General features: G+C 37.4%; 1 protein-coding gene across 2 annotated transcripts; it reads right to left on the bottom strand.

Moving 5' to 3' along the window:
* Positions 1 to 1,335: 1,335 nt before the first annotated feature.
* On the bottom strand, positions 1,336 to 23,255 carry nap1l4b (nucleosome assembly protein 1-like 4b). Of its 2 annotated transcripts, XM_084108030.1 has the most exons (15): positions 23,134 to 23,255; positions 21,765 to 21,812; positions 21,156 to 21,252; positions 20,134 to 20,275; positions 10,102 to 10,188; positions 9,888 to 10,016; positions 9,560 to 9,631; positions 9,268 to 9,407; positions 9,045 to 9,190; positions 6,000 to 6,019; positions 5,596 to 5,715; positions 5,451 to 5,486; positions 5,272 to 5,319; positions 5,025 to 5,062; positions 1,336 to 3,111 (listed from the first exon to the last, which is right to left on the bottom strand). In XM_084108030.1, the coding sequence occupies exons 1-14, from the start codon at positions 23,234 to 23,236 to the stop codon at positions 5,060 to 5,062; spliced, it is 1,191 nt and encodes a 396-aa protein (XP_083964156.1). In that variant the 5' UTR covers positions 23,237 to 23,255; the 3' UTR covers positions 1,336 to 3,111; positions 5,025 to 5,059. The 2 variants fall into 2 exon arrangements, with proteins under 2 accessions (XP_083964156.1, XP_083964155.1); XM_084108029.1 differs by lacking the exon at positions 5,025 to 5,062.
* Between the last annotated feature and the right edge of the window lie 366 nt (positions 23,256 to 23,621).

Here is a 23,621-nt window from a genome sequence, read left to right on the forward strand (position 1 = left end):
ATAGCCATGGTGAGCATAAAATACAAGTGTCATGGCGATAAGGCCTTTTAAGATTTCAGTCCCACTGGATGAGAGAGAATAAGAGTCCACTGACATCACAGTGACAGTATATTAAGGAGAGTGAAGACTCTTGTGTGTAAGTGCTTGACAATCAGCACATCAAATTTTTACAGACTCCCCGGCAACTAGACATTGGGACCCGACTGGCATGTCACTCTTTAGGATAAGCACTTTAGCCTGTCTTAGGGAGTCAAGCTGGCCTTTTGTCCTGGAGAATATATGAAAACTGTTATCTGTGCTTTAAAAGTATGATAACAGAGATGTCATCACTTAGGATGGTACACATTTGAAAAGTGCTTATTAAAATGAATGACAGATGTCATGTGAATGGGGGTTTCTCTTTGCTTAAATAAAAATGAAAAAGTGAGTCGGGGAGAAAGTGGTTGCAGAGCCCCCTATAGACAATACTACCAAAATGCACCTAATAACAACACCTCTGAAGAATGGAAGAACTCTATTACACAGCCTTGCTTTTAGATTTGACCTTAGAAGACAGAAGACATAGATGACTCCAAAACAGTGTAGCATAATAATAACGTAGTGTATTTAGCTCCAGCTTGCCTCAATAACAAACCTGACTGGGTGTAGGATTAGGAATAGAAAATGGCAGTTTCCTGCTAATAAGACCAAAACAGGAATGCTTTTTGAAGAAATTGTGAATTTTGCATGCTATGATGTCATTACCACCCTTCACAATAACACCACATACTGCCACAACAGATGGATAACTTATAACTTAAGTATTTTTAATCATTTAAAAATAATTAAGCTGTGATTTTCATTGAAGCATAATGGTACATAGCACATAGTTACATAGTAACAGTTTCAATATTCAATTCAAAATTCAATATTATTCTTGTAACTTAATGTCTTGTACGTTTCAGTTGACCTATCATTCATTCACTTCTTTCAGTCCGAGGTCTTCAGTATTTCCTCCTCATTAGTGAAAATGACTTATTCTTCATTGAGCAGAAACAAAGGTGGACTGGAAACAATTAATCCCAAAGCATGGACCTTTCACATCAACACTGAAGAAAAGAAATGCAAATTCTTGTATCAGCTTCATATTTCTTGCTGTTGAAAGCGAAAGTGGGGATGAATCAGACTTATCTTTTGTTGTAACAAACATATATGCCACAAATGCTGTCGATTGAGCTTAACTTGAAACATAACCTGCATTCTTTAGTATCATTATCTGTCAAATTATTTTAAATGAAATGCAGACCTGAAATGCTTTGACAAAGAAATGGTTGGCGTAAAGGGAAATCAGATCACTCTCTTTGGCAATAAACATGTTTAATTGTTTTTGTTTTGTTTTTAGTAAGTGCTTGGGCAGTACAGCAAAATCATTTTTAAAATGCTAAAAGGGACTATAATCAACTAAGTACAGTACATACATCAGCAAAACATATTCTCTCAGGGATCCACCAAGAAGCACAAGACCAACACAGAGAGTTCAAAACAATAATAAAAAGATGGAAAACAAGATATATAATTAACTCTGTAATAACTAAAAGATTTAGTTCTTTTACGAGACAAAAAAGAACATTAAGCAGGTTAGATATCAACAGTTTCACAATGCTGGATACTCGCACACTGTCATCTTGGCATAAAAAACCCTGAGTAGCCTATGAGATCAAGTCACAAAATAAATTATTCGGTCAACTTTGGGATGTGATGATGGATCTCAAAAAATGGCCTTGAGGATGTGCTCACATAAAACATGTGACTTTCAGGACGTGTAATCATCTGCAGTTCACTCAGAATTCAGTGACCATTGGCAGTGGACTTTCGCCCTATCGTCTTTGACTACTACATATCTAAATTGAGCAATTCCAGCATTATGGATTTTATGTATATTGAAGTACATATAAACAAAATGACACTACATTGATTAAGCATATAGGTACTTAAAGTAGTGGAGTGCAGGGATTCATTTTTTTCTTAAATTATGAAAGATAAAAATGTTAGACATCCATATTGTAAAGTAGCCAGATATGATTAAACAATTTCTTGATGCCTGCAAGGTATCATCGATACATTAGTTGGTAGCTAGCTAGCAACTGTCCACACATTTCCATAAATAAATAAGTGCATAAACATGCTGTTTTGTTCAAAAAGTAAATAAATAGATATGCTGTGTTAAAAAAACAAACAAAGAAAACAAGGTTATGCCCATGACACAGAACACTTCAAAATTGAGTAAAGAAACAATTTGTTAAATACAAACAACCTTGACAAAGGTTACATGTGCACAGGAAGTTATAATACAATCCCATTTATTTCAATTCAGGCTTAAAATTTTACTTGTCTGAATGTAAGGACACAATGCTTGCAAGTTAAATAAAAATGCAAGATTGTTTCAAACCTGTGCTTTTGTCAACTTTTTTTGGCTATGCAACAGCATGTCTGAAGTCATTATGTCTTTCTGTTTCACGTTTACATATACACACACATACAACAGTTCTTTCTGAGAGCCTTTTCCAGCCATGCAATATCCCCCCAGTATCAGCACTGGAAAAGTTTCACCGTTTTAAATACATTCTCGCCTAAAAAAACCCTCTTAAAACTACATTCCATGACACAATAACCGTAGTATTTTTAAAACGATGGTGGTTTGCTCGTCCGCCATGACTCTCTGTGAAAAATGTTGCAAATGGAGTGATACAAATGGTGAAAGGGTTCGAGTGCTGATACTGGGGGAATATCACACGGCTGGAAAAGGCTCTCAGCCAATCAGATTCGAGAACCAGAACGAACTGTTGTATAAATATTATATGTATATATATATATAATTCTGAGGCTGCCTGTAATGTGGAATTGCCCAATTTATCTATACTGGTTGTTGTATTAGTTTGTAAAGTAATCGAATTGTGCTGGATAAAAAAAAAAACTAATTTTCCAATGTACTGCATCATCATGTTGTTTTGTTAGATGGTGTGCTCAGCAGAGACTGTATGCAGCGCTACAGAGCTGATGGGGTTTGACAGTGGCAGGAGTGAGCGCTTCAAACTACTGTTGTTTGCACTCTGCAGGCTGAGGATCCACGGGCTGAAAAGAGAAAAAAGATAGGGATGGAGAAGGAGAGAGAATTCTTTATTCAATAACTTTATACTGCATCTGCAACTTGAGGCAGTTAGAGTGCAGGAGAAAGAGAAAGGGAGATATATCTTCATCACAGAAGAGTGGCTAATGAAAGCACATTTACACTGACACATCTCTCTAGGCATCTGTAGGATCAACAATGTGAATACAGTCATTAATTAAGATAAAAGTGTGAGGGAATCTAAAGTGAATCACCACTCTTTTGTACTGGAGATACATCACTATCACTAAATGGGAGAAAGCGTGTTTCACCAGAGCCTGATCCACCGAAAGAAAATGGTTGTTTGAAGCAGTTGTTTTGCATGAAGGGGTCATATTACAATGAATCAAATCTCCCTTCAACTTAAAAAAAATCCATAACTTCCTCTCCTGTGCAAAGAGACCACTAATAAACTGCTAAAACTCTTCATTCTGAAATCCTTCAGTTTCTGCTTACGCAGTATTAAATTGGCCCATCCAGTCATGGTGAAGTGACTGAAATGGTCAAGAAAAAAGTTTGAGGGAAAAAATAAAACAAAAATAAAATCTGACTAACATTATAAGTGGCCCTAGTGAAAAATAAATATACTAAAATGTATTTGAAATACATTTATTTTATGCTAAGTACACTACAAATACATTTACATATTTATGCACTTAATATAAATACCCTACAATTGTACTTTTGGTATACTAAATTGATATACTTAAAATCTGCTAAATTGGAACTAATTTTGCACTTAATGCACTTTAGTTATCCAGAAATAGTGCTGAGGTCCAACTAAAGATATACTTAGGTATATTTGATCGTGCTAAAGCGGAACTATTGCAAGTATACTTAAAGGTAGGGTATGGGATTTGCAAAACGGCCGGCAGATTTTGAAAATACACAACTCAAATGGTCCTACCTTCTTTCCTCCAACGCTGGCCCTGACTACACCCATTACTCTCTCTCTGTCTCTCGCGGTCACGCACGCGAGGGGGATGGGGGGGGGGGGGATATGGTACGACCGTTTGATTGACGAACTTACTGTCCAATGATTCTAGGTGGTCTTGGAAATGATTGGCTGGAGTTGTTCGAGTCCTGCCCGTTCCACAGATGATTAAATTGCTTAATTTTCATTTCAGTGCTTCTAACTCAGTGGCTGTAAGTGGGTTAGGAATAGGATTTCAAGTGATTTTGAAAAAATGGACAAAAAAGAGAATCACATACCCCACCTTTAAGGTAGACTTAAATATCTCGTATTTAAAGACTGATCAGAGATCATACTATCCTTACTAATAGTGATATTAAACACATTTTAGGCTTAATATTAAGAAATGTGCATTGTGCAATAAAGTAGTATTCCAAATAAAGATATGTATATCAGTAAGTCTCAAGCGATATGTCAGTAAATATATTTATGGATTTGTAGTATATTTAATAAGAAATGTATGTATTTTAAATACATTTTGGTATAGTTTTTTTTCACTAGGGGACCATTGCTTTGGACCATAGTGACCAAAGAATGTACACTACTGTTCAAGATAATGTTAAGCTAATGTTTTTAAAAAGTCTATTATGCTCGCCAAGGCTGCATTTCTTTGATCAAAAAAAAATCAAAGGGGGGGTCGGGGGGGGTTAATACATAGAGCAAAAGGGATGGAAGGACATTGCCCCAAATTCTCTAATACAGCAGTCGTGATTCTGTCCTCTTCTCTGTTCTTTTACAGTCATGTACTGAGATTTTGGGCAAGGCCTTAATAATATGATATGAAATGAATGGTTCAATACAATGTTACAGGGTTGCTGAGGGCATGGGATAGCAGACGTAAGGAGAGGGACGAGGCCGAGGGGGATGTGAAGGCAAAGGTTAGAATGGACTCATGACATTTCTTACCTAGAAATGTATGAAGTGAGAATGACTTATGCCTGTCACTAGGGGCAGAACAGGAGGAGGTAGAAAACAACCACAATCAGCATTAATCATCAAACATGCAAATACACCACAAACATTCATCCAAAGAAAAAACAGAACAGAAAATTAAGTTACAGAGAGTGAGGACTGCTAAACAAAAAGACAATGCAGTAATTCCTTTTCAAATTCAACTCATTCAGATCAAGTTATAATCTAAATCCAAACTCACCTTGGAATCTCCCTCCTCTTCATCATCCTCATCCTCCTCATCTTGGTCCTATTTCACACAAAACACACTTACCCTACACAATTGCAACTTAATATCAAATAAAACATATTTCATTGTGAAGTTTTATAAAACACTGATTGCTCCATTTATCTTTAATACTATGTATATGGTGAACTCACCTCCTCTTCACCCTCATCCAGTTCCTCCTCCTCAAACTGACACAAACAAATAAATGAATGTATATTACAAATGAATGCACACTGGAACTATTCTGCGGAACCATAGAAATCGTAAGACAAGAAACAGTTGTTTGAAAATACGTACACTTTCGTCATCCTCCAGAGCTTCTCCTGTGAAGTACAAAACTGCTCTCGGAATGATTCTTTCCCTGAAGAAATGACCAATTTCAAAATCTGTGGCTAAGGTGAACTCTGAATCCTCATCCTGTTGAACACAAAGGAATTAGATCAACTTCTTTGATCATTTGAAGATGAAAAATTAAGTCTGATTATATCTAGATCTCTGAAATGATTCTCTAAACTTTAAAAGTAAACTAATCACTCGTGTCTATCAGAAGGCATGATGGTGTATAAGGCAGGCAAAATCATATTTTATTGGCAATAAAAATCCTCAAATTACATATAATTGGTCTCATACAAACTAAATGCCTAGATAAAACTAAACAGGATGAGCTAAAACTAAAAAGGATAAAGTAACAAAATACTTACCAACTCTTTATCTGGTGAAACTAAAACAGAAAAAAATATTGGTTATTTCATGCGATAGCAAAAAGTAAACCTGCAGTAAGTTAAACATCTGAACGACAGAATATAAATATTCATCTGATATTCATCTGATAATTACTTAATACAAAACTCCGGCTCATTGGTACAACGTGTACAATCAAAATTGAAGTGGGCTTAAATACAGTAGTTTGTAAACAACACTATAGCTGTAAATAATGTTAATTCAAAATAAAGAATTTTGATAAAAATGGGATATAACAAGGAATCTAAAGAAACAGTGACACCTAAACTATACTCAGTTTAAGAACCATATTGAGACTTATCGTGACATCACACAATGTCGATCATATTCACTTCCTCTGCCTTTAGGCCGTGTGTTTTTTTTCCCCCCGCGGCAAGCATATTTTTCCAATTGTTTTCGAATAGGAGTGCCACGTTTTTAAAACACCAGGAGCGTAAAGCCGAGGTCACACTAGACTTTGAGCATGCAAAATTTCTTCAGAGGTATAATGAAGTAGTAGTGTAGTGATGGAGACACTGATCTGAGGCAGATCTCTCTCTGGCCCTATTTACACCTGGTAATAAGATGCGTTTTGGTCGATCGAATCACAAGTGGACCAAGCCAAATACAGGTGTAAACTGGTTATAAAACGTTTTGAGCTTGTCTACTTTCGAACACTTTCAGAGGTAGTTAAATGCATTCAATCGGATTGCTTTCGTAGTGTAAACGCTCATGTGGTCGAAAGCGTTCAACAACCACAAAATACCATCTACTCTCCGCCTACTGACCTAACGCATAAACATTATGGGAAGTGCACTAGCCAGACAGGATTTAAACTTTGGTTGGAGACCCAAGTTTGGTTTGAAAATGAAAAACGTGCCAAGCACAATGTTCTCTCACTATTCCTGATTTCTAACAGACACACTCATGACATTCTGCGTGGTCTTGCGGCTGTCAGAGCAGAAATGAAAGCTGCTGCTCTCTGTGTGTTTTTCCGTCGTCTCCAGTCGCGTTTATATGTAAATATGCTTATTTCGTTCATTAGATCCAAAGATCTTAAAAAGTCAATACTTTTACCTGCCCATAGACCCTCCCCTCAAAGAAATCAGGACAAAAGTGGTTGAAAGTGGACAAAAAATACCAGGTGTGAACGGGTATGTGTCTCCCTCGTCTACTTGTGATCCGATTGATCAAAACGCATCTTATAACAGGTGTAAAAAGTGCCTTTGAGGTCCTTTTTGAGTCCAAAGCTTTTTAAGTAAAGTACTTTTTATTTTTATTGTATATAAAGAGTAAAAAATTTTGTATATAAAGTTTATTAGTTCAATTAGAATTCATTTATTAGAATTCGTTGCTTAAAGTTGTATTGTAAACTACATAGTTTGATGAAAAATAAAAACCAAAAGATAAAGATTTTTTGTGGCATTCATCAGTGTCTTCACAATTACACAATCACTACACTAAACTGATGGTGACAGACCGTGATTAACCTCATACTTTTGTCTCTATTTAAAGCAGAAGGAACTAGATTAAATAATTTGAATGATACCAATCCACAATCTGACTTGTGATTCCAGTGATCTCTGGAATCATAATCACACTAATGATCGTTCGTTGGCCACAGGAGAACTGCCCCCCCGACTGAGCCTAGTTTCTCCCAAGGATTTTTTCTCCATTCTGTCACATTTTTTTTCTTTTTAGAGCTACTGTATAGTCGAAATGAACTCAGTTTGCATCATTGAATTATTATTTTCTGTTTGCCCCTGTAAAGCTGCTTTGAAACAATCTGTATTGAAAAAAGCACTATAAAAATAAAGATGACTTGGCATAAAATATTTATAAATGTGACCAATATACATTTGCATTAAGCGCTCTAAGTTAAATTTAATTAAATTTTACATTTACAAAATGAGTACAATAGCAGAAATAGGCCTTTTAATGAAAGTAAAGATCCGTGTTTAATAAAAATTATGAATGAAAATAGAAAAAAGTTAAGATTGTTGTTCAATTTAGTTTTATACATATGTTATATACATATATTTTGTTCTAATGTCACAAGTAATAATCTCAAGGTTTACTGGGTTTACATGATTTTTTTGGTAGTGTGGGTTTGGTGAAATGTTAGCCTAGAAATCTAGACGCACCCTAGCGGCAGCAAAATTTATTTTGCAGCCAGGGTAGTCTAGCAACTCTCCGTTGACTTTCGGAGCTGTAAAAACCTAAATTGGGTCAGGCCAATCACATCGTGTATAGAGTAGGTGGGGCGGGCTTAACATAATGATGACAGAGTTGTGAGTTGGCCGCGACTCTGGAGGACTTGGAGTTAAGTTTTTCTTTGAGAAAAGAGCAAAGAACGGCACTTAAGTCATTCTTAAAAAAGGAAGATGAGTTCGTAGTTTTGCCAGCCAGATTCAAAAGTTGAATCTATCAACTAACGTTAGCTCCGCTGTTGGGAAAACGCTCTGGTTGGTTGAAGCGCTGTCCTATTGTGTGCAGAGTGAATTTGAAAGACAGCCGTTTATCCCGCCCCTCGGATTGAGCCGTGTCTATGGTAAGTTGCCAGACCTAACATCTTGATGTAGGTCTGGCTTGCCAGGCTAGTGAAGTATACTAAAAACAAACATTTTCATGTGTGCCTTCCGAAATGACCCACAACCTAACCTAATCAGTTTGTATGTAAAAAAAAAAAATGTATTCAGCAACTCCACGTGAGATGACATGCTTTGAGTGTTGTTCCAGCATACTACTACTTACCGCTGCTTTCTGATGGTTTAAAGCACAATTACTCAGAGTTGTTTCAAAGAATAGTTAAGTATAAACGCCTCCTCCGTTTGTGAAGGGGCGCGCAGTCAGCGGAGGCTCGCGGTGCGGAGCCAGGCGAAAGTATAAACAAGGATGTGTTTATACATTGCAGTACACCTTACACAGCACACCTTAATGGTTTCCCAAAGTATTCAACCTACCAGTCTCATTTTCCTTTATTAGCATTCATAAAAGTTCACATGCACAACTGTTATATTGTGTACCTTTAATGGGGTTGAAAAAGTTGAAAAAGGAGTCATTGGGCACTTGTTTGGTGATGACCCTCGCTGTCCCTCTGCCTTTGTGCTTCTGCTTCTTCTTGATTGTTTTAACCGTCACATCTTTGCCTTTGTGCCAATCAATTTCACACCTGCCAACAGGAGAGATGAATAATGAAAAAGTGTGAAAGTCTGTTGACGATCTGAGTCTTACTGATTAACTGCTCACCCCTCACAGTCCATGATTTCTGGTCCCTCGAACGAAAAAGTATCCTCTGCGTCTGGCTCCGATTTCATTTTGTATACTTTTGTGAGGACTGTGTTGGTAAAGTATTCATTGGGTTCAAAATGGAACTCTAATGTGAAGCTCTGTAAAATACAGGATTAATAATAATAAAAAATAATATATAGTATAATAGTAGTGTAGTAAATTTAAAATGATCTGATTTGTCCAGCAGTTAGCAATATGACAATATTTTATAATCTAAAATAATCTTAAGCCTTTAAATTTTTGTCCTTACCATAGGCTGATCAGGACCAGAAAATATCACTTTAATATCTTGAAGATGTTTAAGTATTGGTTCATCATGCTCCTGTTGAGAAAGAGCACAAGCTTTCTTTTAATTTCAAAAAATGGGAAAAAATGTGGTGTTTGAATATTACCATGTCTTTTTCATGAAACTGTATTCATCATTTTTTTCAATAAATATGTAATATAAGTGTATTCACATTCATAATATGGAGTTGTATATCGTCTGTCTAATGTTACAGGGCGAAAGCAAACATTAAATAATCATTAATAAGAAAAGAATAGAGACTTCAGATGAAAAGGTTCTGCTGATGATTCACCTGCAGCATATCGCTCAACATGTCCACACTCCGGAATATGGTGAGCCAGAACTCTGGAATTCCCTTGGGATTTTCCTCATTAGCATCTTCTGTCTTTTCCCCTATAGCAGCTTTCTTCTTCAGATCTTCCTGAAAAAGAAAAGATTGCATTGGAGTACTGCTCTTCTGTCAGCATCAGATCTGATTTTAATGTGAGTGGTCAGATAATACTCACTGCTAATGCTGCTTCATCCTCATGGTCACTCTGCCATTCACACTCCTCATCAGTGGGTTCCACTTCTCCAGACACACATTTTCTTCTCTAGAAATATAGAAAAGTAGAATATTTATTCTATAATTGTTTATATTTTATAATGCATAACAATGTATTACAATTAAAGAATAATACATAATATATATATATACACATATGTACTATGTGTGTGTATATCATTTATATATACAGTTATGTAAAAAAAGGAATGGACACCCTTTTGAATTCTATGGTTTTATGTAACAGGGCATAATAAAAACAAAACAAAAAAACATCTGGTCTTTAACAGGTCTTAAAATTAGGTAAATACAACCTCAGATGAACAACAACACACGGTATATTACACCAGGTCATTATTTATTTAACAAAAATAAAGCCAAAATCGAGAAGCCATGCGTGACAAACTAAGTGCACTCTATGATTGAATTACTTGTAGAGCCACCTTTAGCAGCAATAACTTGAAGTAATAATTTTCTCTATGTTTTTATCAGTCTCTCATATCGTTCTGGAGGAATTTTGGCCCACTATTCTTTACAATGTTCCTTCATTTTGTTGGAAAGTTTTCTTTCATCGAAGCAGAGACCAGGAGACAGTTGGGATCGCGTTCAACGGAAGTTATTCTTTATTGAGAACTCCGCTGTACGTTGCTGTAGTACTTCCAACATGATCTAACTCTAATACAGTATGCATTGTAGTTATATACATTCCAAGGGGGAGGGATTACATAGAGGCGGGAACTCTGAATAAAGCATGCAAATGAAGTGGGAACACACCCTACTCTGAGTCCAATTGAATCAGCATAACTATTCACATGCTGATACTGGCCAGGAACTCCAATTCCAAGAGCCATCCGAGAGCCATTAAAGACAAAAGGTGAAAGTCAATCAACCTAATGATTCAACGTCTGGGCTCCGAAAGGTGAGAATCTCAGTGATCTGACTCATTTAAAACACAATAGAGAAAAACAGGACTGGCAGAAACTGTTGTTACTATTATCCTAACCTAACCTTAAAATGCTAACTTCAATGTACTCAACTTTTACTGTTGCAAACTAAATTAAACATTTAATAAATTTGTAATCCAACATTTCCCCCTTTGAGAGTTCTAATAACTCTCACATAATATACAAATTTAGACACTTAAAAGTTAATTCTTGTAACTGGTGTAAGTTACAGGCACATAGCAAGTTCATTCTTGTAACTTGTGTAAGTTACAGGCACGTATAACTTATTCTGTGTTGTGTCCTTGATTTACATGAGTGTCATAGTTCTTCTCAAAACCATAACTGTTGACACCTGCGACGCAGGGTGTAAAATGTCACATGATTACACAGAAAACCATGTAGGATAAGAGTGGAAGTCTTGAAAGTCCATGGCGCCTGAATAGCTGTGAAGTCTGTTTCCTGTAGAGTCTATTTCCCACGTAGAGTCGCTCTGATGACTCGTCCCTCATGAGGCTTGTTCATGGAAATCTGAGGTGATGCTTTATACCAGTATGCCGCTTGTGATGACATCATGGCATACACACATAACTGTAACATAATAAAACAAAGAAACGGCAGACCAGCAGTATTCATGCATGGACTTCATTCTTCCATAAGTCGCACATGTTCTGTGTTGATTTTCTGTAATTGCATGTTGACACAGAAACAAACATGCAATTAGGGTCCGTGAAGTCTCTGCGTTGTGTATTTTTCATTTTCTTTTGTGATAGTTCGTTCAGCAGTGGGTCTGGTTGTCTTCTTGAGGTTGGGGCTTCATACGCAGATGAGACGGTCGTTGCATATGGATCTCGGAAAAAGTGTTTATCTGCACAGAGTAAGAAAGAAAACTAAAGACGACAGAGCAGTATTTCTTCAAACACTAGGGTTGTAGCAGTATTTGTTTAAATACGGGTTGTATCGTTTTCAGAGTCTGCTGTTGTTTCATTCTTTCCCTATTTCTTAATTTATTTGACACCTATGGACCAGTGAGGTGGGGATAAGTGGGGGATGAGGAAATCTTCACCACATGGCTGACCCCCGAGGCCTGTTGCACTTCGGTTCTTCCATCGGCTCCGCATTGGTCTGTGTGTCCTATTCTGTCCCTGTTGTGTGCACACTGTACAGTGTGTGAGAAAATTGGCACATTTCCATTCTCCAGTGAAACATCAGTCCTAATAAACATCATTAACAGAGGATGGTTGTCTGACTGCAATATTCTGTGGCATAACATTTAAGGCTGTGAGTATACTGAATGTCCCCCAAACAAAGGCTGAGACAGTCACTTTCCTTTTGTTCTATTAAACAAAAATAAGTCTTTCATCTTTGTTGTGAGTTACTGGGGAAATTAAGCACTCACAGCCTAAATGGTAAACACCGTATCAAGTTGCCCCACGAGTTCAACGAGGAGGGGAGAGGCTGCTTCAGAATATCAAGCAGGCTAAGCAGAAGCTGAGTAACCTTGTTAACTTCTTTAAAGTTCTTTTTGTTTTTTCTGCATTCTTTTCCAAAATGTCTGTGCTTACCACAGTAAGAACAACTGGCTTCTCTAGGACTTTTGCGTTTCTTTTGCTTCTCTGAGTTGACCTTAACAGTAACTGCTGCAATTCTTACTCTCTCTTTGACATCAGAGTCTCTTTCCCAAGTGACTAAACTGTCCAAGTTGTCTTCCAGGGTTCTCGTACACCATGTGATGTTTAAGTAAGGCAACGCCTTTCTGTGTTCTGGCAAAAGACAATGAAACCATGTGCGAACCAAAGGGCCATTATCACCTAACACCTTCTCTGGCGTGTAAGCAATTCCGCTGTAAGCGGCAGCGGTCTGGCAAAATCTTTCTGTGTACTCACAAAGAGTTTCACCCTTCTTCTGTACACAATTGGTCATTTTCGACCAATCGATTTTGGGTCCTAAGATATTCTTTAGGATTTTCAAAACACCTTCTCTCAAATCACCTTTACTGACATGTTGCAGTTCGGAATTGCTTACAGCACTTTCAAAATCATTGAATTCCGACTCAGTCAAGATCTGTGATATTAGCTGGGTGATTTCAGATAGAGACATTTCATAGAGCTGCATCTTTTTGGACAACTCTCTTCTAAACTCAGAAAAATTTCTTTGCACTGATGGCAAACTTTCAGCAATTCTCTAGATATCTTTAGGACCTAAAGATGTTTTGACTGCTTGTAGCTGCAATATGGGGGTTGCAAATGAAACTGTATCAACACCTTTTCCCTGAGGCTTTTGTCTAGCTCCACACACTTCAACTGCATTTACATCTGCATTGACATTGTCCTCTATTCTATCAAATGACTGTAAATCAGGATAGCTTTCATCTGACTGTTGGTCTTCTAAATCACATTTGGTTGAGGCTTTGTTATGGCCCACCTTTGTCTTGAGACAGGACATGTGAGTCTGCAATTGTTTGTTCTGATCGTTTAACTTAGCAATACACTGAGCTTGTTCTTGTGCAATGGATAAGCTAAATTCACTGTGACAACAGATAATGCCTTTCACATTTTTCTTCCTGATACATGCACCCAACACTTTCTTGCAATCTTCAATTGACCATACTTTGTCTGCATCAATGTCAAATTTCCTTGTTAAATTCAATCTGACTTGCTCAGTCACTATTGTGTCCATGTGCTCCGATAACAAAGGCTTAAACTCCTTGTCTGTCCATAACGGTGTAGCTCGTCCAGCTTTTTCAGTTGTGGGAAATAGTCTCGCATTCCTTCTAACCATTTTGTGAGTTCCTTTGTTACTTCACAATCACAAAACACTAAAACTTCTCTCTACTGTCTTACAAACAGAGGGTACAATCTTGTTAACACAGCTTAACTATTGTTAACTTTCCAAATTACCACACTTAACTTCCCTGCCGACAAGAACAGAGGATCAACAGACATAACTAGCACGTAAAGCTAATTCTTCTCTGCCTAAAGCAAAGGATGCCAACTATTAGCACTTGATGCTAACTTTCTCTAGCTTACAGATAGGTCTTCTCTAGCAAGAGCATACACACAATATTAACATGTAACTGTTAATCTTCCCTGCCAACAACAGAGGATAAATTTCATCTCTAAAAGAAAAACTTTTTTAGAGGCTCATCTTTAGTTAACCAAACTCTACAGCTGTTTGTTAACTACTTCTCTGAACGGCGCAGAGGAAAAACACATTTGTACTGGTCTGCATTGGTTCTTTGAATGGAGTGAAACTCACCGAACCGTTGGTTGTACAGAAAAAAATTTGTCTGGAACTCAGTCAGCTTTGTTGAGATCTTTGAGCTTGAAGTTTCAAGATTCAGTCTGGAACTCAGTCAGCCATTGAGATCTTTTTGGAGCTTGAAGTTTTCAATCTGGAGGAAGCTGCTTGAAGTTCTTTGAGTTTCCTTTTTCTCCATCCGGGTCACAAGGCACCATCTGTTGGAAAGTTTTCTTTCATCGAAGCAGAGACCAGGAGACAGTTGGGATTGCGTTCAACGGAAGTTATTCTTTATTGAGAACTCCGCTGTACGTTGCTGTAGTACATCCATGATCTAACTCTAATACAGTATGCACTGTAGTTATATACATTCCAAGGGGGAGGGATTACATAGAGGCGGGAACTCTGAATAAAGCATGCAAATGAAGTGGGAACACACCCTACTCTGAGTCCAATTGAATCAGCATAACTATTCACATGCTGATACTGGCCAGGAACTCCAATTCCAAGAGCCATCCGAGAGCCATTAAAGACAAAAGGTGAAAGTCAATCAACCTAATGATTCAACGTCTGGGCTCCGAAAGGTGAGAATCTCAGTGATCTGACTCATTTAAAACACAATAGAGAAAAACAGGACTGGCAGAAACTGTTGTTACTATTATCCTAACCTAACCTTAAAATGCTAACTTCAATGTACTCAACTTTTACTGTTGCAAACTAAATTAAACATTTAATAAATTTGTAATCCAACAATTTCTTTGAGGTTTGCGGGCTTTTGTTTATGCACAGCTCTCTTAAGGTCATGCCACAGCATTTCAATCAGGTTGAGGTCTGGACATTGACTGGGCCAGCGCAACACCTGGACTCTTTTCTTTCTCAACCATTCTGTTGTAGATTTGCTGGTGTGCTTGGGATCATTGTCCTGTTGCATGGCCTAATTTCAGCCGAGCTTTAGCTGTCGGACAGATGGCCTCACATTTGACTCAAGAATACTTATACAAAGGATACTTATACAAAACCTATACGGTATACAAAGGAGTTCATGGTCGACTTAAAGGAGAACTCCGGTCAATTTTAACATTGAGCTCATTTTTTGGTAATTTTGGAGTGCTGTCAACACAGAGAACAACGACAAAAATCGGTGTTGCCTACACCGTGTTATCCTCTTTTTAAAATTTGCACCCTGTTGACTTCAATGGGGCAAGTTTTAACCCTTGTGTGGTGTTCAAAACCCTATAACCCCCGGGATCTTCCCGGTCAAAAATGACCGGACTATAAAAAATAGCTTATAAATCTCTCATTATACTATATTTTCACCCAATATTGGATTCAATCTTTTTGTCAACTTGTTCTCTTTCAATTAGGACTGGTTTTATATTTCTATTTGCATCTAATTAATCATAGGCCTCGTTTATTTGACAGTAGGGATCTCATTTTTTGAGTAAAAAAAACATTATTTTTGAATAATTTTGGAAATATTAAATAAAATCAAAAGAAAATTGGCACTGTTTATCACACTAGTCTACTTTAATTTTTCACCAGGAATTTTGTCTTGAAAAACTTTTATTTTGTACAAAATGGCACATTGTCACACTTGTGGTCTTCCCGGTCAAAAATGACCGGCCTACAAAAAATAGCTTATAAATCACTTGTTATGTTGTATTATCACCCAATATTGGATTCAATCTTTTTGTCAACTTGTTCTCTTTCAATTAGGACTGGTTTTATATTTCTATTTGCATCTGATTAACCGTAGGCCTCATTTATTTGAGAGTAAGCATCTAATTTTTTGAGTAAAAAAAACATTATTTTTGAATAATTTTGGAAATATTAAATAAAATCTGAAGAAAATTGGCACTGTTCATTTTTCACCAGGAATTTTGTTTTGAAAAACTTTTATTTTGTACAAAATGGCACAGAGCATGTTCATTGTTTATGTACACATATGTGCATGTGATGGATTATGGTGAGTTTGGGCTCTTTTTAATCTTAACAATCTCATGTAAATAATGATGTGCCATTTTCCACAATTTATGCATGCTTCACTGAGTTATGAGTTAAAACGCGACATAAGTGCTAGGCTACATCTATATTCAAGGCTCTGTGAGCGCCTGTGGGGGTTCGTGTGTTACAACTCCATTAGGAATATCTTTAGATCTGAGTGATGGATTATGCTGAGTTTGGGCTCTTTTTAATTGTGATAGTCTACTGAAAATAATGATGTACATTTTTCTACGATCTGTGCATGCTTCGTGAAGTTATGAGCGAAAACCAAACATGACAGCTTCATGAGTATACAGTGAGGAAAATAAGTATTTGAACACCCTGCTATTTTGCAAGTTCTCCCACTTAGAAATCATGCAGGGGTCTGAAATTGTCATCGTAGGTGCATGTCCACTGTGAGAGCCATAATCTAAAAAAAAAATCCAGAAATCACAATGTATGATTTTTTAACTATTTATTTGTATGATACAGCTGCAAATAAGTATTTGAACACCTGAGAAAATCGATGTTAATATTTGGTACAGTAGCCTTTGTTTGCAATTACAGAGGTCAAACGTTTCCTGTAGTTTTTCACCAGGTTTGCACACACTGCAGGAGGGATTTTGGCCCACTCCTCCACACAGATCTTCTCTAGATCAGTCAGGTTTCTGGGCTGTCGCTGAGAAACACGGAGTTTGAGCTCCCTCCAAAGATTCTCTATTGGGTTTAGGTCTGGAGACTGGCTAGGCCACGCCAGAACCTTGATATGCTTCTTACAGAGCCACTCCTTGGTTATCCTGGCTGTGTGCTTCGGGTCATTGTCATGTTGGAAGACCCAGCCTGACCCATCTTCAATGCTCTAACTGAGGGAAGGAGGTTGTTCCCCAAAATCTCGCAATACATGGCCCCGGTCATCCTCTCCTTAATACAGTGCAGTCGCCCTGTCCCATGTGCAGAAAAACACCCCCAAAGCATGATGCTACCACCCCCATGCTTCACAGTAGGGATGGTGTTCTTGGGATGGTACTCATCATTCTTCTTCCTCCAAACACGTTTAGTGGAATTATGACCAAAAAGTTCTATTTTGGTCTCATCTGACCACATGACTTTCTCCCATGACTCCTCTGGATCATCCAAATGGTCATTGGCAAACTTAAGACGGGCCTTGACATGTGCTGGTTTAAGCAGGGGAAGCTTCCGTGCCATGCATGATTTCAAACCATGACGTCTTAGTGTATTACCAACAGTAACCTTGGAAACGGTGGTCCCAGCTCTTTTCAGGTCATTGACCAGCTCCTCCCGTGTAGTTCTGGGCTGATTTCTCACCTTTCTTAGGATCATTGAGACCCCACGAGGTGAGATCTTGCATGGAGCCCCAGTCCGAGGGAGATTGACAGTCATGTTTAGCTTCTTCCATTTTCTAATGATTGCTCCAACAGTGGACCTTTTTTCACCAAGCTGCTTGGCAATTTCCCCGTAGCCCTTTCCAGCCTTGTGGAGGTGTACAATTTTGTCTCTAGTGTCTTTGGACAGCTCTTTGGTCTTGGCCATGTTAGTAGTTGGATTCTTACTGATTGTATGGGGTGGACAGGTGTCTTTATGCAGCTAACGACCTCAAACAGGTGCATCTAATTTAGGATAATAAATGGAGTGGAGGTGGACATTTTAAAGGCAGACTAACAGGTCTTTGAGGGTCAGAATTCTAGCTGATAGACAGGTGTTCAAATACTTATTTGCAGCTGTATCATACAAATAAATAGTTAAAAAATCATATATTGTGATTTCTGGATTTTTTTTTTTTTTTTAATTATGTCTCTCACAGTGGACATGCACCTATGATGACAATTTCAGACCCCTCCATGATTTCCAAGTGGGAGAACTTGCAAAATAGCAGGGTGTTCAAATACTTATTTTCCTCACTGTATACTTGGCTAGGTGCATCTGTGGTATTTTTTGTGTTAGAACGCCATGAGGAATATCTTTAGATCTTATTGATGGAATATATTGATGGCTCTTTTTAATCGTGAGCTCCTGCTGTAAATAACGATGTGTCATTTTTCATGATCGATGTATGTTTCATGAAGATACGAGTAAAAAGGCCAAGTCTAAGCTACCTTGCTTGGCTATGTGAGTCTGTGTGTCTGTGGTATTTTTTGTGTTAGAACTCCATGAGGAATATTTTTAGTTCTGAGTGATGGATTATGTTGATTATGTTTGGACTCATTTATGTGCCAGCGCACATACCTGTATTTACATCCTGTTTTCGGTCGAAGTCCACAGTAATCGATTGTCGAGTTCACGTGCATAAGTTTAGTTACCTATGATCACGCACGTGAACTCGACAAATGTGTACAATTGACCAATTTACTCATGGAGCCACATTAAAGGAGAACTCCGGTCAATTTTAACATTGAGCTCATTTTTTTGTAAATTTGGAGTGCTGTCAATACAGTAATCGATTGTCGAGTTCACACGCATAGGTTTAGTTACCTATGATCACGCGCGTGAACTCGACAATCGATTACTGTGGACTTCGACCGAAAACAGGATGTAAATACAGGTATGTGCGCTGACTGAAATAACATCATTTTTATTCATATCTTTCACATCTACTACAGTCAGATTCACCCGTGTTCACTCTGAAGGAATTACTCACATTGGCTGTGCACTTGTAATGACACATCAAGGATGTTAAGAGGCTAAAAGCAGGTTTAAAACTTGCCCCATTGAAGTCAACAGGGTGCAAATTTTAAAAAGAGGATAACATGGTGTAGGCAACACCAATTTTTGTCGTTGTTCTCTGTATTGACAGCACTCCAAATTTACAAAAAAATGAGCTCAATGTTAAAATTGACCGGAGTTCTCCTTTAATGAAGTGGCCTAGGGCATTATGGCCAAACCACTTTGGTGGTTTTGGTCCACTTTGGTCTCGTCTGTCCAAAGGACATTGTGGCAGAAGTCTTGTGGTTTGTTCAGATAAAACTTTGCAAACCTAAGCCATGCTGCCATGTTCTTTTTTATAGAGAAGAAGCTTTTTGTTGGGAAATGGCCTTGAAACACTTCCTAGATTGATGGGCTAGGGTTAGGGTTAGCCCATCAAACTTGACATTGTGTTATCACACACCTGAATGCTCCAGATTAGCAAACTGCTAAAACTTCTGCTTTTATAGAGTTGGTCACGCTTGCTGATGATCAATTAATCAAAGGCATTTGATTAGCAGTGCCTGACTGTTACTTACACTCTTAATTCCTATGGAAGCAGTAAGGGGGTACTTAGTTTGTCACCCATGGCTTCTCCATTTTGGCCTAGTTTTTGTTAAATAAACAATTTTATAGGCCAAAATCTGAGCCAAAAATCTAGGGCCAAAATGGAGAAGCCATGGGTGACAAACGAAGTACCCCCTTAGTCTGTCACCGATGGCTTCTCCATTTTGGCCTAGTTTTTGTTAAATAAACAATGACACGGTATAATATGACTCGCTTAACTTAGTCCTAATTTGTAAGTCGCTTTGGACAAAAGCGTCTGCTAAATGACTAAATGTAAATGTAATAATATGTCATTGTTTTTGTTCATTTGAGGTTGTATTTACCTAATTTTAAGACCTGACAAGGCCCAATTTTTTATTATGTTCTGATACGTAAAACCATAAAATTCAAAAGGGTGTACTTTCCTTTTCACATGACTGAGATATATATGGTATATATATATATTCACTATCGTTCTCTTATGCTCAACAAGGCGGCACTAATTTGATCAAAATACAGTAAAAACATTATTATTGTGAAATATATATTTAAAAAAAAGTGTACACACACACACACAAACTCACTTTGTCAAATAACGGCTGATAAAGAGCGCTATACTTTCTCTCCAGCTCATGCACCTCCTTGTAAAACTTGGCTTCGATGTGTGTGCTGTTAACCTGAAGATTCTTTAAGGCATTGACTCTTCTTTTCACAGACTTTGGTAAGCTGGACAGAAGTTGATAGAGGAAGAGAAGACAGACATTATGTGAGCAGATGGGTGTCCGATAATGCACAGCTGGACTGGTGCATTTCCCTGCTCTCTGGGGTCAACAGATTGGTCTGAAGTAAGAGCATCAGATACAAGATCCCTGTTCAAATCACATAGCAAACTTCTGAGAACTCAAGTCATGCGCTTCATGTAAACAACAAAGATAAGGTTTGTGCTACAACTGCTGAACCTGTTTTAGTCTAAGTTGACTGCTTGACCCAACAGCATTCTTTCCACAAGTCTTATGTTTGGTCTTGCAGTGTTCACACACAAATGAAAAAATGAAAATTTTGTGCAAATACTGTTGTCTGTATCATCGTTTTCATAAACCACTACAACTACAGCCAAATTCAGGAAGTGAAATTAGCATTCATGGGTGTGTGACCTCTCTCTAGGCATCCTCAATCTGACACAAATACACATACATGCATACACACACCATTAGGACTGACTTCTGTGTGATAACTATACAAGCAGAGACAGATTTTAGGTTGCAGGCAGATGGCCTGACTAAAGTTTTCCCCTCTAAGACAGACGGTTATATTACACTAGCAGGGTTGTCTCTCTATGTAACATTAGAAACAATGAAAATGCAATGTGCATTTTAAAATTCCACGCAGGAAATATGAGACACACCCAGTCGGGAAATAAGATAAGATATAATAAGAATAAGATTTTCTTAAGATAGGAAACAATAAAAACATGATGCCATGACAAGTAATAAAGACAATCGGGTACAGAATTTTTGTTTGCCCTGTTAGTCTCTCCTTGGTTCTAAGTTATTTGTTTGGTTTGTATGAAACAGCCTTAGTGTTTCACCTTCTGTGTCTCGCTTACCTGTCCATGATGGAAGCACTATGTGAGACACTGTCTATTTTGTCCTGAAGAGCTGCCAATGCCTGTGGGTTCTGCATCGCCTGGTCGCTCACCTTACCTGAAAATAACATGCCATCACCAGCATTAAAAATGAATGCACTAAATCATTATTCATCAGTCAAATGTCTCAAAGTCAAAGCATGTTTATACTGCACACAGTCCTTTCCAGAAACAGACATCCACTTTAAAGGTAGCATGGTCAGCACAGAGAAACACCACTATTGTTTCATATTTAATTTTTTAGACTTTCATATTGCTCTCAGTAGGTTTGCAAGACTTCTTAAGATATCCTCCAAAATCTTTTCCATTAAATCATTGGCAACAGTGATGTGCAGAAGCTTCATGAAACTTTTACACTGAAACATTATACTGGCTTTTGTCTGAGCAGCACCATGAATCAGTAGCACACATTAAAAACATTTTCTCTGCCAGCTCATAAATGTGTCAGTATTTAAAAAACTAAAAAAAACAACAACAACTAAATAGAATATTCAAGGTTTATCTCATCTTAAAAATTTTGTGAGCTTGATAATAATCAAAGACAATACCAGGAATTCCTAGTTCCTTTACCTTTGGCTTCCTTGTCAGCATCCATCTTGCTACCACAGCTCAAATATTCTATGAAAAACACAAAACGTACAACTTCAGCTTGCCTAAAAGTAAATTTTTGGCTATTAGTTAAGACGAAAGTACATATTTTAATTAACTAGACTTTTAACTAATATTTATTAAAAAAACAACAAAATGTATTAAAAACAGCTGATGCTGGGAAATGCACAACCAAAACATCAGTGTAATAAACCTAAATGGCCCTCAACACAGAGTCAGAAGTTAATTGTTTTTTTAACCATGAAAACCAATGCAGTTTCCATTTGTGTCAAATATTTCAGTGCTTTCATCATGGACAGCGACTCGAATTTATTATTATTAAAAAAAATTAAAACCTCAAGCTACACATTTAACAACCCAAAATTTTCCACGTAATTAATAGTTACTGTTGTATCATTATTATATGACAAAGTTATTGTAACTAAAATAAAACAGATAACTTGGTATTAGAAGCCAATTATTGTTTTTTATTATGACAACTATTCAAAATAATAACATACTCTTGATAACAATTATAAAAAGTATTATAATTAACTTAAGATTTTGGAAACGTCTTAGCTTGAAAAAGAACATTTATTCTGTTTGTTTTTGTTATATTTGTATTCATTTGGTGGAAACTTTGCTTAGCATAGAATATGCTGGTAAGAGAAAGAAAAATATTCCTTGTTCCAAAGAAACGTTTAAATTGCTTATGTTAGCGTGCCATGTAGCAAAACTGCAAATATCAAAATCAACATCTCAAAGTAAAGGTAACGTTACAAGCAGATGTGTCATGCTGACGCCCATCAGAGATACACACTCACGCTAGCAGCTAACACGCTAAACTAGCCACATCCAGACCATATCAAATCAGATCAGATCTCATAATCTCCACAACCACAGAGTTTAGCACATGTGAATGGTGGGGGTCATAACAGTGACAGAGGGCGGACACTGGACGATCTCCAAACGAACACTGTAGACGGGTCACGGCTGAAGTGTAACGTTAAATGTCACAGGTTAGCAGGCTAACAGACCCTCACAAAAACACATTCCGGGTCTGAGCTTTGACTATCTCTGCCGCGTTTAACAGGTTTCAGGGTCATTGTTTGCTAACTGACTTGTATTGAAGCTGTAACAATTCATAATAGTCGCTCGTAACTTTATCAAAACAAAGATGGCATGCAGTGAGAGCACAAGCGGCACACTAATATAAGACATTTACAACCACGAAAATATCACCCATTCTGCTTTGTATAAACTGGACACGCATAATATATCATGTATTTTCAAGTAAAATGCCTCATTTTGTTGAAACATTTATTTGTTTCAGGGAGATTGCTGTTCTTACCTGAATCAGCGGGTGTTGTTCGGCTGATGGACTCGGCAGTAAAGCTGAAGCGCATTGGCTGGCCAGTAGTACTCCGCTTCAGCGACAGTATGTGTTTGACCATAGACTTGAACCGGTTCTTTGAGATGAATTGTTCGATAGAACCGATTCGCTGAAATAAGTCGGATTTCGTTCAGTAGCATATTGTATGCTCAAAAACATTCAAATAAAGCGGTTTATTGTCATTTAACTTATCTTAGTTTAATTTGTTGCAGCCATGAATAAAATACACAAAGTAATTTAGTACCTAAATATAATTTGCATTTACAATAAACATTACCAAAATTCATTTTCATCTCAAATGTTTTTTGCATGTTTTAATAAATTTCTAGCACCTTTCATTTGTAACATTTCTGCTATTAGGGTGTTCAAGTTCTCATTCCAAGTGCCGATTCTCGGCTCATTAAGAATCGGACATAACGATCATTAAAAATATCCCACTAAAAATT

The sequence above is a fragment of the Abramis brama genome (genome assembly GCF_963993115.1).
Source record: "Abramis brama genome assembly, chromosome: 3".
In the NCBI taxonomy this organism is placed as follows: domain Eukaryota; kingdom Metazoa; phylum Chordata; class Actinopteri; order Cypriniformes; family Leuciscidae; genus Abramis; species Abramis brama.